General features: G+C 34.3%; 1 protein-coding gene across 1 annotated transcript in view; it reads right to left on the bottom strand.

Moving 5' to 3' along the window:
• Nucleotides 1-14,392: 14,392 nt before the first annotated feature.
• The window catches only part of LOC141336253 (deoxynucleoside triphosphate triphosphohydrolase SAMHD1-like), a 29,946-nt gene continuing 26,004 nt past the window's right edge, over nucleotides 14,393-18,334 (bottom strand). The window contains exons 17-27 of the mRNA XM_073841807.1: nucleotides 17,988-18,059; nucleotides 17,778-17,809; nucleotides 17,501-17,644; nucleotides 17,329-17,429; nucleotides 17,016-17,124; nucleotides 16,735-16,826; nucleotides 16,184-16,296; nucleotides 15,781-15,917; nucleotides 15,473-15,565; nucleotides 15,225-15,329; nucleotides 14,393-15,013 (exon numbers count right to left, since the gene is read on the bottom strand). Coding sequence (XP_073697908.1) covers nucleotides 14,873-15,013; nucleotides 15,225-15,329; nucleotides 15,473-15,565; nucleotides 15,781-15,917; nucleotides 16,184-16,296; nucleotides 16,735-16,826; nucleotides 17,016-17,124; nucleotides 17,329-17,429; nucleotides 17,501-17,644; nucleotides 17,778-17,809; nucleotides 17,988-18,059 — 1,139 coding nt within the window. The 3' untranslated portion in view covers nucleotides 14,393-14,872. The remainder of the gene's footprint in view (nucleotides 15,014-15,224; nucleotides 15,330-15,472; nucleotides 15,566-15,780; nucleotides 15,918-16,183; nucleotides 16,297-16,734; nucleotides 16,827-17,015; nucleotides 17,125-17,328; nucleotides 17,430-17,500; nucleotides 17,645-17,777; nucleotides 17,810-17,987; nucleotides 18,060-18,334) is intronic.

The raw sequence follows: 18,334 nt of genomic DNA, 5'->3' as shown, positions 1-18,334 counted from the left end.
GAGTGACGCTGCACTATGTGGAAGAGTGCGGCGTTGCCCCTCCCTCTTCCCCGGACTCCCTGTGAGTTCTATAGGTGATTATGAACTGTATGAACCCCGGGCTTTCGCCCTTGGGTCTTTGGTGTCAGATCTCAGCATGCACAGCGTTTTACACTGGGTCCCCTAGCGTAAGATACTTCTTACGCAGTACGAGAGACCTCTCGTAAGAGAACGTACTCGGTTACTAACGTAACCTCGGTTCTCTCTAGAGAGGGAACGAGTACTGCGTATCTTGCCGTGCATGCGCACGCTCTGGTTGCTTTGATGATGAAAAACCAGATAATAGCTGCCTATGAGCGATATTTATAGGTCTAGACCACGCCCTTTTAGGCGGGAAGCTACGAAAAGGGCGCGAAGCGACGCAAAGGGCGCGAAATGCCCCCATTGGATCTGGCGTCGCGTCAGGCCTCGCTCTAATAGGCTGCTGCAGTTGCCGCAGAGCAGCCAATAGGCGCGCAAGCTGTTTCGCCTATGTCTGTATGCTGCTGCAACGCGCTTTACATTATTTCAAAATTAAGGATAATTTTTGGCTTCAATATCTCGCAGAAAAGGATTTTCCCCTAGCGTAAGATACTTCTTACGCAGTACTCGTTCCCTCTCTAGAGAGAACCGAGGTTACGTTAGTAACCGAGTACGTTTTCTGATCAGGCATGCCCTGCCAAAGCAGCGTGTGTCTCAAACTACCTCTGTGATAGCAGACCCACTTACTATGAAGAGCAAATTTCCTCTCCCTGCACTCACAAATGTCAGTACGTCCCCTTTGTGTAACGTACTGTCATAACGCAAAAAAATAATAATAATAATAAATACAAAAAATAAATAAATAAATAAATAAAGAATGCTAGCACTCCCTCTATAGGCCACGAGCAAGCATTAATAAAATTAGAACCTCTCCTGCCACTCGACTGTTGGTTGGAAAGCCATTTCCAGCGTGTCAGATTGGGCTCTAAAGACAGCGGAAAGAGGCTACTTGCTTCAGTTCACTCACAGGCTACCTGTATTCAGAGGTGTCATGCAGACTTTGGTACCGGACAATGAATCACGTGTTCTTTGGGCCAAAGAGCTAAAATATTTACATGGCTTACATACATCAGAATTTGTATTGATTTATATATATATATCAGAGAAAAACTTACCTTGCATGCTGGGTTTCAAAGGAACAAAAAAGAATAATAATATATATATATTTTTTTTTTTTACTCAATTATTATCAGGTCAGCGCCTGATGACACATCACATACATCCCTGATCTCAATGATTTAAGAGACCACATACATTAAAAACTAATCTTCATGATGGTGGCATCATTTTAACCAATAAAACATCAACATCTGATCCTCTGTAATTTTCAATAACAGCAGGTGCACAATCATCATTTAATTAGTCACGTAATTATCTCATGAACTTTAATTCTTTGAGGACTAGGGATTTGATTTGAGACTCACTTGTGACTTAAAAGGAATAACTTGGTTCCAACTCTGGTGAAATCAACTTGCTGAAATCACACTGCTTTAAGAAATGAAACATAAATCTCTGTTACTGTAGGACAGTGGTTCTCAATCCTGGTCCTGGGGGACCCCTGCTCTGCACATTTTGCATGTCTCCCTTATTTAACACACCTGATTGAGATCAGCTCGTTAGAAGAGAGATCCATGAACTGAACTAACAAGCTGAAGATCTCAATCAGGTGTGTTAAATAAGAGAGACATGCAAAATGTGCAGAGCAGGGGTCCCCCAGGACCAGGATTGAGAACCACTGCTGTAGGAGAAATCTGTACATCAATTCTATGCGGTAATGCTGCCAGGTTCTCTAGGCCAGAGCTCAGCTTAGATCAGACTTAGATTAGACTTAGTCAAAGAGCTCAGATGAGTCCACAGTTCAACGTGATCTTGGGAAAAACTGACATCAAATTCTCTGTCCTAAAGACCAAAGGGACCATCAAAACTTTAATCAGCGACAGATGCAAACGACTGTCGTGGTATGGGGGATGCAGCACAGCAAACATCATGAGTGACTACAATAAAATAATTAACAAAACACAGACACTTGATTTTATTACATTTACAAACTATCCCAACTTTTTTGGAACTGGGGTTGAAAATGTAAATTTTCCTTTTTGATGAAACAGTGGTGTTTGCTTTTGTCCTTATTTGTAAGTTGGCTAAAAACTGTGTGAGTGAATGAATGTAAATATACATGTAAATGTAAACGATCACGCTGTTTGCCTCTTTTATCCTCCATAAATTGTGTTGAGTAAGATGTGATGAGTATAAATGTCTGATATATGCTTTAGATGAGTCAGTTATGATATGTGATATTTGATATATGTTCTGTTTGAAAATGCAGGATATGTGCTAGTTGATAATGGATAAAGTTCAGAGACCCTATAAAGTGGATTGGATGGCATCACAATAACATTTTACAATTTTAAATAAGCAAAATATAGTGCAGTTTATATTTTAAAGTTCATATTATCATTATTTTCCTTTTTTTCTCCTATAGTAAACTGTGCTTGTTTTTTTTTTTTTTTTTTTTTTTGTATACGACATATCTGTGCATTAGTCACTGGAATATCATACACCTTTATAAAAGATACTTGAAAAAAGGCAAACAAATAAGAGACATACAATAACCCTACCCCTTAAAACTTAAATCACAGATAAGCAAGAAAAAAAAAAGGATTTCTAATATCACAGGCAAGAGAAGAGAAGACTGTTCAGAACTGAAAGTGAAAGAGAGAAGAAATACATGGATAGATGTAAATTCAAGTATATTTTGTCCTTGGTCAGTTTCCTCACCTGTCCTAAAGCTCAGTGTTTTGTCACATGATTTCCTCAATGGCCATACATTTCCATCAAGCTGCTTTGGCAGTCAAACTTCTGATAGCATGCAATGCAAATATTTAACTTATGTTTCCGTGGATGAACAACTAGTGTTTGTATTGGTGTTGCTCATGATTATAGATGTAAATGTAAACCTGAGCTGCTGGACACGTCTGATCTCCATAATTTTTCATGACACGCATCTGCTCCAGTCTCTTCTTAATGAATAAAGAATTAAATGACAGCCTCAGAAATATGCCTTAAATATTGTTTACGACATAGCTGAGTGAAAAAAAATATATAAATATGTGTGTGCAGCAAAGCATCACTGTAGTAAGTCTATAAAATGGAGTAAAACAAAATGTAATTTCACTATGCCCACTTTTTACAGTGTAAAATTATAGCAAAGCTTACCATCTACTGAAGTTTAACTTGAATACTGATACACATGACTATTTTCTGTTTATCAAAAAAAAAAAAAAAGTGTTAAAAATTCCTAAGCGCTATTTTGTTAGCATTTTAATTTAGACGTTAAATCTCTGAGATCTTGAGAGATTCAACATCTTCTTTTATTTTAGCTGATTTCATGTAAGGCTGCAGCTGGAAGTCATGAATGTTCAGTGGAAACATCTCTTGAACTTTCAGTGATCAGCTGAATCTCATTTTCAGTAAAAGTAAAAATGCAGTCTGAGCTGATTGTTGTAAAAAACCTGTTTGTTGTCATGTTTGTGCTGAAAGAAAATGTTCTCTTCCTCTCTCTATGTTATCATAATTGTTTGGTATTTTTCTTACCTCCATTGACAAGGAAAGTTTCAAGCTGTTTGTTTCGCGCTCGTGTTAACACTGAACCTGTTCTACACAACACAATCTCCAGGGTTTAATGAACACAGTTTTAGTGTTTATATGATTCCACACTCAGGCCATGTCCACACTAATACGTTTTTGTCCGCCCTCCGTTCTGGCCTTCTGTTCACACTGAGATGGCGTTTTTTCTTTTTAAAAACGGTCTCCAAAGTGGATACATTTACAATCGTTTTCTAGTGTGGACTGTAAAAAACAGAAGCTTTTGAAAACAATGATGCATATTTAGTCATATTACGCATAATGTACCAATAGATATCTCACAGTAAAATCCCCATTGTCAAATCAACACTGCTCAGATTACATATGATCCCACTCCAGATAGTGTTAAAGTAACACTGAAGCAGAGTCAAAGTTAATCAGGTCATTAAGTGCTGATTGTGCATTATGAACACCTGCTGTTAACAAGCTGAATTAGTGAAGAAAAAAGAAACACTAGAACTACACCTGACTTTAGCCACAGCCTTGGATGAAATCAACTGAAATAAAAGATGATAGTAAATCTCTGAAGATCTCCAAAAAAAAAAAAACTCCACAAACAGCAGCACCAGCTTCATTCATTACTGACCAGTCTGACCATTATTTTTGTCAGATGACTACATAAACTCTTATTGTGAATAATCAGTTTAAATGTTGTTTTGTTGTTTAAAAGTGATGCCACTATCATGGAGATCAGGGTTTACTTTAGTTAGGATCTTGACCCTTGACTTGTTGTGCTAGATTTTTTTTTTTTTTTTTTTTGCAATTATACATATGTTATTGTGAAGCAGTGAGATTACACTGTAAAAAACAATCTACTCAATAAAATGAGGTAAACTGGTGTAACAATTTAGTTTGTTTGGGTAGATTCTATATGTCTGAGTGAAGAACACCTGAATTTATCAGCTAAGACAAACAAAAAAAAGTAGGTAAAGTCTGCACAGCAAAAAGCCCAGTGTTAAATGAACTCTCGCAGGAGTTTAAGTGTTAAAATGAACACTGAAGCAGTGTTAGAGTTAATGAGCTAATTAAGTGATTCATTGAGTGATGATTGAAAATTATTGAAGACGCCTGAAGATGCCAAAATGTTTGTCACCATTATAGTGGTCAGTGTTAGCATTAGTTGGGCTCGTGACCTGTAGTCTTTATAACATTAGTTTTTGTTTAATTGTGCAGTTAAACTAGCCAGACAAGCCAAAAAGCAAAAATCACGCAGTGGTGATAATAATTCTGTTTTGAAATAAGTTTAATTTGAGCCACTGAAATCATTTGAAGTTCTATATTCTTTAGTTATTACAACTGCCTTGTGGTTTCACAGCAGCAAAAAAAAAAAAAAAAAAAAAAAAAAAGCCTGTATTTTTTTACAAGTTCCTCTGATAAAAAAAAATAAAAAATCATTATTTGGTAATGAAATCAATTTGGTTGTTTGGAACCCCTGTCCATAATTGAATTGAGTTAGTTTAAAGAATCATTTTTCTGAGTGTATGCTGGTTCTTGATGTCTGCTTGTGTCAAAATAGAACAAATTAGAGTTGTGACGTTCGCAAACGAACCGATTCTTTTGAACGGCTCATAAACATGAACGATGGGAGCCGAGTCACGGCTGGGGGTGGGGGGCGTTTTTTTCTGTCGTTCTTTTTTTCCTATGCGTGTTTCACACAGATGCACACAAATTAGCTCCTCCGCGAGACAGAACAGTTATAACAGCACCCAGCGCAGGGTAGTAATGGGAAGTTTGGTTCTTTTCCGCGAACTGGTTCTTTCGGACAATTTGTTTCAAAGAACCGGTTCAAAAAAACGGTTCATTTTACACTATAACGTAATGACGTCATTAACGTAATTACTATTGTCCTGCCCGGGCTGATAAGTAAGGAACTGCTTTGTATTTATTTACATTGCATTTTTGTGTTCATTTAAAACTTGAAGGGGCTGGTGTCCTATTTGCAAAGTTTACAGTAGTTATAGTAGTAATAGTGGACTGTATGCAGACATTTCCATTTCCATTTTATTTATTCTAATTTTATCTACAGTATAGGCTATGTCTAATACTTTAAATATTTGTTGTTATCTATCAAAATGTTCTTTTGTGATACTGTTCTTGTATAGAAATGTTTCACTAAAAGCTGTTTTGCACAGACATTCATTGCAGCCCACTTTGTTATTGTTCATTTAAGACTTGAAGGGGCTGATGTCCTATTTGCAAAGTTTACAGTAGTAATAGTAGTAATAGTGGACTGGATATAGACATTTCCATTTTATTTATTCTAATTTTATCTACAGTATATATTTAAAACTTTAAATATTTTTTTTTGTTTTCTATCAAAATGTTCTTGTGTGATAACAATTTTCTTGTGTGGAAGTGTAAAAGCTGTTTCACACAGAAATTCATTGCAGCCGGCTTTGTTTTTGATGTTTATTTGTGAGTAGGTATTGTATGAATAACATAGGTCATACGTAGCTTTACACATACACACACTTTGTACTAAAGGTACATCCAAAATAGTGATGTCACTGTCTAAGCAGAGGGAATATAGTCCACACATGACAAATGAGGTAATAATCAATATTACAGAATAATTCAAACTCAGATATTGGTGTGTGATATCTGAGTTTTAATTATTTGACTACAAATCTCACCTCATCATTCCTCCCAGTGATTATTTCCAGGATAAACTGAAGAACGGCTCTTTGAAAGGAACGGATCACCAAGATCCGGATCCCCACAAAGAGCCATAAATCCCATCACTAAAACAAATGCAAGAGAGTTAGTAATAATTTTGAACCATGAGACTGAAACTTTCCATTGCACCACTGATGATTTTAAATCTGGACATTAACATAGAAACAGTTAACTTGCATAAAACCAGGTCTGCATCTGATGACTATCACATACTGCGATGATCTCACTATTTTACAACACCACAGACATAAACGCAGAATAATATCTAATATTATTCAAGGGTCAAGAGTCGAACTAAAGCAAATACTGATCTTCATGATGGTGGCATCATTTTAACCAATAAAACATCAACATCTGATCCTCTGTAATTCTCAGTAACAGGTGTTCTTCACTAACAACAACAATCACAGACTACTGAGCAGCTGAAGTCACGTATCAAGCAAGACTGGACAAGGATTTTGCATGCAAACTCTTTTTGGAGTGTGTTGCAGCCATCACAATTTTTTATATTTATAAAATGTCCCAAATTTTTTAGAACTGGGGTTGAAAACGTTTATTTTCCTTTTCGATGCATCGCTGGAGTTTACTTTTTCCTCATTTGTAAATTAGTTTGGCTAAAAACTGTGAGTGAATGAATGTAAATATACATGTAAACAAACACGCTGTTTGCCTCTTTTAACCTCCATAAATTGTGTTGAGTAAGATGTGATGAGAATAAACGTTTGATATGTTTTAGATGAGTCAATTATGATATGAGATATGTGATATATTCTGTATGAAAATGCAGGATATGTGCTAGTTGATAATGGCTAAAGTTCAGAGACCCTATAAAGTGGATTGGATGGTATCCCAATAACATTATGCAATTTTAAATAAGCAAAATGTAGTGCAGTTTATATTTTAAAGTTCATATTATCATTATTTTCCTTTTTTTCTCCTATAGTAAACTTTTTTTTGTTACTGGCAGAGAAGTCTGATTAAAGGGCATATCTGTGCATTAGTCACTGGAATATCATACACCTTTATAAAAGATACTTGAAAAAAGGCAAACAAATAAGAGACATACAATAACCCTACCCCTTAAAACTTAAATCACAGATAAGCAAGAAAAAAAAAAAGGATTTCTAATATCACAGGCAAGAGAAGAGAAGACTGTTCAGAACTGAAAGTGAAAGAGAGAAGAAATACATGGATAGATGTAAATTCAAGTATATTTTGTCCTTGGTCAGTTTCCTCACCTGTCCTAAAGCTCAGTGTTTTGTCACATGATTTCCTCAATGGCCATACATTTCCATCAAGCTGCTTTGGCAGTCAAACTTCTGATAGCATGCAATGCAAATATTTAACTTATGTTTCCGTGGATGAACAACTAGTGTTTGTATTGGTGTTGCTCATGATTATAGATGTAAATGTAAACATGAGCTGCTGGACACGTCTGATCTCCATAATTTTTCATGACACGCATCTGCTCCAGTCTCTTCTTAATGAATAAAGAATTAAATGACAGCCTCAGAAATATGCCTTAAATATTGTTTACGACATAGCTGAGTGAAAAAAAATATATAAATATGTGTGTGCAGCAAAGCATCACTGTAGTAAGTCTATAAAATGGAGTAAAACAAAATGTAATTTCACTATGCCCACTTTTTACAGTGTAAAATTATAGCAAAGCTTACCATCTACTGAAGTTTAACTTGAATACTGATACACATGACTATTTTCTGTTTATCAAAAAAAAAGTGTTAAAAATTCCTAAGCGCTATTTTGTTAGCATTTTAATTTAGACGTTAAATCTCTGAGATCTTGAGAGATTCAACATCTTCTTTTATTTTAGCTGATTTCATGTAAGGCTGCAGCTGGAAGTCATGAATGTTCAGTGGAAACATCTCTTGAACTTTCAGTGATCAGCTGAATCTCATTTTCAGTAAAAGTAAAAATGCAGTCTGAGCTGATTGTTGTAAAAAACCTGTTTGTTGTCATGTTTGTGCTGAAAGAAAATGTTCTCTTCCTCTCTCTATGTTATCATAATTGTTTGGTATTTTTCTTACCTCCATTGACAAGGAAAGTTTCAAGCTGTTTGTTTCGCGCTCGTGTTAACACTGAACCTGTTCTACACAACACAATCTCCAGGGTTTAATGAACACAGTTTTAGTGTTTATATGATTCCACACTCAGGCCATGTCCACACTAATACGTTTTTGTCCGCCCTCCGTTCTGGCCTTCTGTTCACACTGAGATGGCGTTTTTTCTTTTTAAAAACGGTCTCCAAAGTGGATACATTTACAATCGTTTTCTAGTGTGGACTGTAAAAAACAGAAGCTTTTGAAAACAATGATGCATATTTAGTCATATTACGCATAATGTACCAATAGATATCTCACAGTAAAATCCCCATTGTCAAATCAACACTGCTCAGATTACATATGATCCCACTCCAGATAGTGTTAAAGTAACACTGAAGCAGAGTCAAAGTTAATCAGGTCATTAAGAAATCAATTAAGTGCTGACTGTGCATTAGTGATTAGTGAATGTCTGCTGTTAACAAGCTGAATTAGTGAAGAAAAAAGAAACACAAGAACTACAACTGACTTCAGCCACAGCCTTGGATGAAATCAACTGAAATAAAAGATGATAGTAAATCTCTGAAGATCTCAGTAGAGTAGAATTAAACAACTCCACAAACAGCAGCACCAGCTTCACTCATTATTAACCAGTCTGACCATTATTTTTGTCAGATGACTACAGAAACTCTTGAGAATGATCAGTTTAAATGTTGTCTTGTTGTTAAACAAAGTGAAGCAGCTATCATGGAGATCAGAGTTTACTTTAGTTAGGATCTTGACCCTTGACTTGTTGTGTTAGATTTTCCTTTGCAATAATAAATATGTTATTTTGAGATTAGTGATGTCTGTTGTGCACATGGTGGCTGTATATATATATATATATATATATATAATTATTATTATTATTATTTTTATTATTATTTTTCTTGTATACATGTAGGTTTTACAATAATACCTCTGTGATACTATAGTTTCAGAATAAAACACTTCAACAGTTATTGAAAATGAGTTTAAATCCATATGCATGCATTTTTTAAAAGTTGATTTATGTAGACTCAGGCACATGACGAATCAGCATATGAATATCAACAACAAAATACTTCACTGCAATGCATGCTGGGGAACATCACGGGTTGCAACATGAATATTTTATGTCACCATTGTTAAGGATCATATTATAAGGGTTCATGACTCAAAGCTTGAGATTAAATGTTTCATCTTTTAAATAGTACCATGCAATATGTTTAATCAACTACTTCTGTTTCTTTATTGATCATGTACCCCAATCATTATCTATTAATAATGTGTTATTTCAAAGTGAAACATTTGCATATTGAAGAAGTACAAAGTCCTTCACATTTCCATAAACTTTCAAGTCAACAGTAGTGCAATGAAACACTACAACAGTTCAGAAACACAGCATTTCAGAGATCTAAAAGGGTCAAGAGTCCAATTACAGCAAACACCATCCTCTATGATGGTGGCATCATTTATTGACCACTAAAACATCAACATCTGAATCTCTGTTTATTCTCAATAAAATCTGATCAGAGTATTGAGTGAAGCTGGTGCTGCTGTTTGTGTTGTTTAATTCTCCTCTGTTGAGATCTTGAGTGATTAACAATCTTGTTTTATTTCAGTTGATTTTATACAAGGCTGTGGCTGAAGTCAGTTGTAGTTATTGTGTTTCTTTTTTCTTTTTTCAGTGATGCTGCTTGTTAACAGCAGGTGTGTGTGTGTGTGTGTGTGTGTGTGTGTGTGTGTGTGTGTGTGTGTGTGTGTGTGTGTGTGTGTGTGTGTGTGTGTGTGTATTTATTTGCTATAATGATTGAATGACATAACAGCTTTCTTTTTCTTTTCTTTCTTTTATGAGGGGCTTTGTTTCCAGGCTGACGATTAAAACATTAAATTAAATCTCATTAAAGCAGACGTTAGCCCCCAGTTTCACAGACAAGGCTTAAGCCTAGTCCTAAACTAAAATATATGCCTGAGCTGTTTCAACTGAAAGAAACTTGCACCGACTGATCTAAAAATATATATCAGTGTCTTTTTTTTTTTTTTTTTTTTGTCTCAAGATGCCCACCAGTAATGTTTTTTTCTAATCATGTTTATAAAAATTACTTAAATATCCTTGAACTCTCTGCTAATCCTGGCTTAGTCTAAGCCCTGTCCGTGAAACCGGGCCTAAATCTCTGAAATCTTGAAAGATTTAACTTCTTTTATTTCAGCTAACTTCATCTAAGGCTGTGGCTGGAAGTCACTTGTAATTCATCTATCATTAAGCTACTTTCATGCCTTATTTAAAACAGAGACAGTCTTTAGAAAGTAGATGAAGGAAATATCTCTTGAACTTTCAGTGATCAGCTGAATCTCATTTTCAGTAAAAGTAAAAATGCAGTCTGGGCTGATTGTTGTTAAAAACCTGTTTGTTGTCATGTTTGTGCTGAAAGAAACTGTTCTCTTCCTCTCTATGTTATTGTTATAGCTTTTTCTTATCTCCTTTGACAAGGAAACTCTCGAGCTGTTTCACGCTCGTGTTAACACTTTTGTTTTGTTTTTTTCCCCCCACCTCACTCACAGCAAAAAGCCCAGTGTTAAATTAACTCTCCCAGGGGTTTATTTTTGAGTTCATGCACAAGAGTGCGAAAGTGTTAAATTAACACAAAGTTAAAGTCTGAGATAATTAGTAATTAATTAAGTGATGATTGACAGCTTGTGAGAAATTCTTCAAAAACAAATGAAAAAGATAGACAGGATCTCTTGCTGTGGAATCACAAATCTGGTATTAAATGTCCATAATAACGATTTGACTGAACTCTTTTAGAAACTAAACTTTGAATTATAATTCCTTTATTGAAAAGGTAACTCAGGTAATAGACTCTTAATGACTTCAATGTTTCAGATCAAATAATGACTGCATTAAAACATAATCATGTCTGACTGTTTTACCTAAATGTAAGGGTCAAGAGCCTAACTAATGCAAACACTGACCACTATATTAGTTGCTTGAAAATTGGGATTTTCTCCTTTTGGTGATTCTGCTCGTTAACATCAGACATCCTCAATAATGATCAATCATCACTTAATTAATCACTTATTATCTCATTAACTTTAACTATGCTTCAGTGCTAATTTAACACTCTGATGTTAACAATTTCACACTCTTAAGCATGGACTTAAACTCCTGGGAGAGTTCATTTGTGGGCTTTTTTTGCTTTGATAGAATCTTTTCTTCTAGTGTATATTTAAAAATGTGTCAGAATTGAATCACCAAAGCCTTCCTCTATAAAGCATATCTAGCTAATCAATGCAAATCTGAATAATAACAATCATGATCATCATGATCAATGGTATCAGTGTCCTTCGTATCTCAGTCAAAGACAACCAAGACAAAATAATGCAAGAACAACCAAATCATTACAAACAACACTCATGTCTAATTGCTCTATTGTCAAGTGACTACTGAATAGCTGCCAGTGCATTGATAAATGTAACAATCAGATGTTTTGTATTTTTCAGTTAAATAAAAATAAATAAGACGTCAGTCTAGTTTTATTGGGTTCAAAGAACAGTACAATACAATACAAACCTCATTTTGTTAATGCATTCACTGATGTCATTTTGCAAATGCTTCTGTGTTTAATAATGTCTTTGTAAATGAATTCTATGTTTGTTATCTGAGCTTTGTCTTCTGTAAATCTTACACATGCCCTTTCAGGTTTACGTGCAATTGGTTTTATTTTTAAGCACTATAGCATAATGTGATTACTAGCCACGAATGGAATCAATATTTGGTTTTAGGGTGGTAAAAATATTTTATTTACATTGTACACCAAAGCTTTTTACAACACAGCTGTCAGTGAAATGATCTCATATTTACTGAGTAATACAGGCCATCTCTGTTTGTGGAAGGATGTGTTCAGAGGCATTATGGATGTAGAGTCAATGTTAGTTGATTCATTATGATTACAATGAAGTTATGAAACAGTAAGTAGTGTTTGTCACGAAACATAGCGCTGAATAGCAGCATTAAGCTTTATTTTCCTTGTCTAACCACATTAAACGGTTCTGATATCTAGTTCCCATGTGAAGTTTAATTATCATTCATACTGTCTTCAGTCGCATAAAGCAGCTTGTTAGTTTCACTTGAGAATGTGCTGCTGCTCTGCGCCACTAGAGGGAGTGTCTTTCATTTGAGCGGAGTTAAAAACGAAAGTGAAAGTAGACGAAAATAAGCGAGTAATAAATATAACACATATCTGAAAATTGTGTTTCAAATGTTTGTTTAAAAGTAAACATTAACTTATGAATATTCGAGAAAATGCATGAAAGAGAAGTATAGCTGCTATCAAGTGCTCTTCAGTTACAGTCTAAAGCTGCAGGAAGTTTGTGGTTGCAATGAATTTTAGCTAAAATAACCTAAAAGTACAGCAGTGCACAATATCTATATTTATATTATTGGTAATTAAAATGCCCGTATCATAAGCTGTCCTGCAGTTATTCTACAGCAGATTAAATGTGCATACTTAACAACATTAATGGTCCCACTTTACATTAGGTGGCCTTAACTACTATGTACTTACATTTAAATTAATCGTTTGTTATAATGTACTTATTACATGTTTTTACATTGCACTTATCTTTTTTAAAAACCTATATGTAATTACATTTGTAATTAATTTCTGTAATTACCACTGTTGACCCATCCCTTACACCCTAACCCACACTTAAACCTACCCATACCACCAAACCTGTCCCTAACCTTACCCATATCCCACCTTAATAGGAGCAACAGTGCAATGCAATATGACCACATTAAGTACATTGTACTTTTTTTCTGATGCAAGTACATTATAAGGCCACCTAATATATAGTGACCACATTAATTATTGTAATGTAGCTGTACTAAAGTGTACAATGGATAATCCACCCGTTAAATGAAATTCCCTCATTTACTCAACTACATTTTTCTTTGTTTGCATGTCTGTCGAAAAGTAAAGATCTGAAATAGATAATCTCCTTTTTCCACAAAAAAAGGTCAGTCAGTCTCTCAACACTTTTTAAGAAAGTTTGAGGACATTGCCGGTGAAATGAGTTCTCCATCTCGTGTAAAAAATGATGAAATGCGTGCCAGCACAGTGTGCCAAACGTTTACCAGTAATGGAAAAACAGTCAAAGACTATCATCTGAAGTAACAAGTGCTAAAAGAAACAAGTGACTTCCAGCCACAGCCTTGAATTCAGTTGAAATCAAGAAGACATGAAATCTCTCAAGATCTCAGCACACTGAAAATAATGCTTTTCTTACTTAGAATTTTTGTTTTGTTTCCAGCCAAAATGTCTTAAAAAATTTAATCAAAAAGGAAACTGTAGATGAGTAAAACTGTCTTGTTTTCAGAAAACAAAACAAGTCAAATTAAGTGTTTTTGCTTGAAACAAGCAAAATAATCTGCCAATAGGGTAAGAAAAATAATCTTGTTTTCTGTTTAAAATAGGTTTTTTAGCTTATCCCATTGGCAGATTATTTTGCTTGTTTTAAGCAAAAACTCACTTTAAACATAATTTTCACTCGTATAAAAAAATCCATAATTTTTTTGATATGTTAGCTGGAAATAAGACAAAAAATCTAAGTAAGAAAAGCATTTTTTTGCTCCACAAACAGCATCACTCATTAGACTGATATTATTTCTGTCAGACGACTGCAAAAGTTCTTATTGAGAATTACAGAGGTTTACTCTGATTATGTTACATGTCAACTGACTTTTTATGTCACAACTATAACATACAGACCCATAATTTTAACTTTTTTATTGCATAATTATGATTTATTATCTCACATCACAATTTACATGTTTTATGTCATAATGATTTTTAAGCATGATTTCAACCTTCCATGTCAATTTCAGTCTCATAATTACAATTTAGCATGTCATAATTATCTCTTAAAAACTGCTTACAGCTTTTATTTAGACACACAAGTTCTAATAAGTTCTTTAAACCAACAAATGCAAAGCAAACTAAACTGAGAATTCATATGAAACTGATGATGCTGGAGATTACAGTATGATTGATTCAACATTCAATATCAAGCAGAGCATTATAACTAAAGCAGGTGCAAAGTGATACAGTGAAACATTTACAAAATAAAAGTCTAGATGAAAAGCAGACGATAAGAGCTGATAGAGACCTCTGCTGGTCACTGTTTATGCAGACAGCGGCAAGCTTTCCACTGATCGAATAGAAGTGTGCTTGATACATTTGCAATTCTCATAATACCAGTACTACTTAATTTAACTCCATTATAGTTTTTTTTTTTTTTTTTTCTGTCTGTATGTTTGTCCATACGCCTATAGATTATTAATTAAACAATGAGTGAAATTACAGCCATAACCGTAAATGTCACAATAAACCATACAGACATTATTCGAGTCAGAATTTGGAGCGCCAGATGTGAAAGCACTTCTCAGCCTCCTCCATCTTCTTCTTCTCCTCCTCTTTATTCCCATCAGTTATTTCGTAGTAAACTCTCACCAGCTCTTCATTAAACCTCTTAGGCAGGAAACTGGACAGCTGACAGTATGAGACAAATGAGTTTCTATTGTAAGGAAACTTGAACATGGAGTAAATAAACGAGACTATAAACATCAGTCCAGCATTCAAACAATACATTGATTTAAGCTCCTGTATTGTTTAAAAAATAACTTTAGTGAGGAATTAATCACACTTATTTTACTAAACTATGATGAACACTTGATGATCTGAAATAAATTGTCACAAGTACCTGATGATCTTTAATGGGAGACGCTTCATTGGGTTTCCTCTTGCTGTAGAAATAGACATGTTTAATGGGGTTTTTGTCCTTCATGCCATGATCCAGATCAACCACCTGAGAGATGAATAGTTTGTGAAGGAATGAAGGGAGAGATGAAGGGGTGAATTCAGTGAACAGCTGAGCATCTCATTTCAGTCAAAAAAGCCTGAAATATATTTTAAGTTTGCAAATCAGCACTGAAATACAACATAACTTACATGAACTGAGAAATCTTCAGCTTTCAGAGAAACAGTCGGGTCAGTAGATTTGTAATTCTCTAATGCATCTTTCCATGATTTTATCAGATCTTTCTGATTTGAAAAAGTCAGTGTATAAAAAGATGATGATTATAATGATAATTGAAAACAAGGCCTTTCAGTATTTAGTAAGTTACAATATTGCTAATATCACTAAATCATGTGTGTGTGTATATATATATATATATATATATATATATATATATATATATATATATATATATATATTTTTTTTTTTTTTTTTTTTTTTTTTTTTATTTCTGTCCAACCTTTGATTTGTTTTCCTCAGGTAGTCGAGCTTCTCCGACGAACTTTGGCAGTTTTCTCCTGATGATCTTGTTCAAGATTTCTCGAGCTTCCTTCAGATTGTCAGCAGTGGAGGACAAGATCTGCTCAAAGATCTCATCTGACAGAACAGAAGATTCATTATGATCATCAAAACAGACTTTTCTGACAGTGTCTTATATGCAAAAATAATAATAATTATATAATGTTTATTTATTTATTTATTTATTTATTTGTTTGTTTGTTTATTTTATTAGACAAATAACCATAAATCTCACAAAAATAAAGTATGTTTTTAATGGTTTATTCTTATTCAAGATGAGCTATGTACTACTGTTAAAATCTACCCAATTTCTTCTTTTTTGTTTAGTGCTGGGTTCAACTGACCTGTGAGTTTGCTGTAGTCCTCTGCCGTCTTTATGGCTTCAGATATCTTCAGCATATCTTCAGGTTTCCCTTCATGAAGATCACGATCGGCTCGTATAAGTGCTTCTGCAAGCCTAACACAGAGAAAAAATGGGGCTGGGGTATATTTGTAGCAATAGCCAAAAATACATTGTATGGGTCAAAATTATTGATTTCTCTTTTATACCTCAAAATCATAAGTAAATTAAGTAAAGATTTTTTATAAATATAAATATATCAAAATGTAATTTTTGATTAGTAATATCCATTGTTAAGAACTTAATTTGAAGAACTTTAAAGGTGATTTTCTCAGTATTTTTATTTTTTTATTTTTTTTATTTTGCACCCTCAGATTCCAAATTTTCAAATAGTTGTATCTCAGCAAATAGTTGTAGCCAAGTATTGTCCTATCCTAACAAACCATACATAAATTGAAAGCTTATTATTGAGCTTCTCAGTTTTGTAAAATGTAACCTTATGACTGGTTTTGTCATCCAGGGTCACATATATTGTCTGGACACAGAGAAACTCACAGGTTATCGATGATGTTTGCGATCTTGTGCTGATACGCCTGTCGATGGAGAGTGTATCGGGTGCGAAACATGTCATAAACATTATCAGCCTCCTGTTAGACAGACAGACATCTGTGTGTCAGAGATCAGGATCATATAAAGCACTGCTCACATTTAATGAAAGCATCAGACCAGCAGAACATCTTTATCTTAATGTTTCAGTCTGCAGTCCTGTACTTTAAGGTAAGTTGCTTTGCACATCAAGTGGCTTTAGGGAATAGAGTGATCACTGAATCAGGCACCTTGTCTCTGAAGCAGATGTGTTTTCTTCCGTTCACTTCACAGACTCGAGCAAACCTCAGCAGACGCTGATGATCAAAGCTGTTTCGAATGCCCAGGTGATGACAATCTCTGTCAAATGAGCATTAGAAATGGGTACATAAAAGATAGGAAGATTTTTAACCCAGCTTGTTGATGTATATCTGTATGTCAGACTATCAAAAGACTAAGACAAGGCTGAATTCAAGTTGTTAAATATAACAATAATAATATTATTCATTTAGATTTCTTGACATTTTGTAACATTATGTGATTTATATGTTTCATCATATTTACCGAGCAAAATAGTCCCATTTGTCCACATCGATGCCGTTCTGTTTATTTGCCACAATCTCATACAAGAAGGACTTGTCTTCATCTCTGCCCTTGTATGTCCACTGAACAGAAAAACAAAGGTTGTAAGTAATTCACACTGTATTTTACTGAATTGTCAAGAATCAGTATGTACCTCTGCAGTTTTTGCCCCTTCGATTAACTCTTTAATGAAGGTGACGTCTTTATCATCCAGTCCATGTTCTTTCAACACGTCTTCATTCTCAGCCTTCAGACTCTTCACAATGGCATCAAACATCTGAACTGACATCTGCTCATGCTGTTGGTAAAGACAAAAAGATCATAAATGCATATATGACCAAGGAGTCGATGTGCAATCTACTATCAAATTCAATGTCTATTGTATTTATTTAACCTAATTAAGGATTTATTGATTATTTAAAACTGCTCACCTTCCACTTTTCAGGGATTTCATCAGGCAAGCCTAAGGAAAAAAAAACAGGTCATAGCAAAACATTTCAAGTTAATTTATACTGTCCCAACAAACAGTGTATTGTTGGGTGACAGTTCTGCATGTCCAAATAAAACAAGGATATGAGGGGGGGGGGGGGGGGGTTAATGTTACAGACCCAATATGATTTAACTTCAAACTGGCACTTTACCTTTAATATTTTTTATTTTTTTGGCTTTAGGAATAACGAGGCCATCAAATACATGAGAAAATGGTCCATGACCTAAGAAATAAAAATAAAAAAGTTACTCCCATAAGAAATACAAAAATAGTAAGATTTTTGTAGAAAATAAAATAAAAGACAAAACTTAAATATTTAAATGTCTGTTGTTACTCCTGATATTTAATCTTAATAATAATAATAATAAAATCAACACAAATATGATAATAAGATTTTATTATTATATGTAATATATTATTTATTCAGGTTTTATTTATTTATTTATGTTATTTTTTTACGATTTGCTAAATTATTTTTACTTTCCATAAGCCTTAGTG

The sequence above is a fragment of the Garra rufa genome, chromosome 6, assembly GCF_049309525.1.
Source record: "Garra rufa chromosome 6, GarRuf1.0, whole genome shotgun sequence".
NCBI lineage: Eukaryota > Metazoa > Chordata > Actinopteri > Cypriniformes > Cyprinidae > Garra > Garra rufa.
The sequence above is the reverse complement of the archived record's forward strand: the minus strand, read 5'-3'. Positions and strand labels throughout refer to the sequence as shown.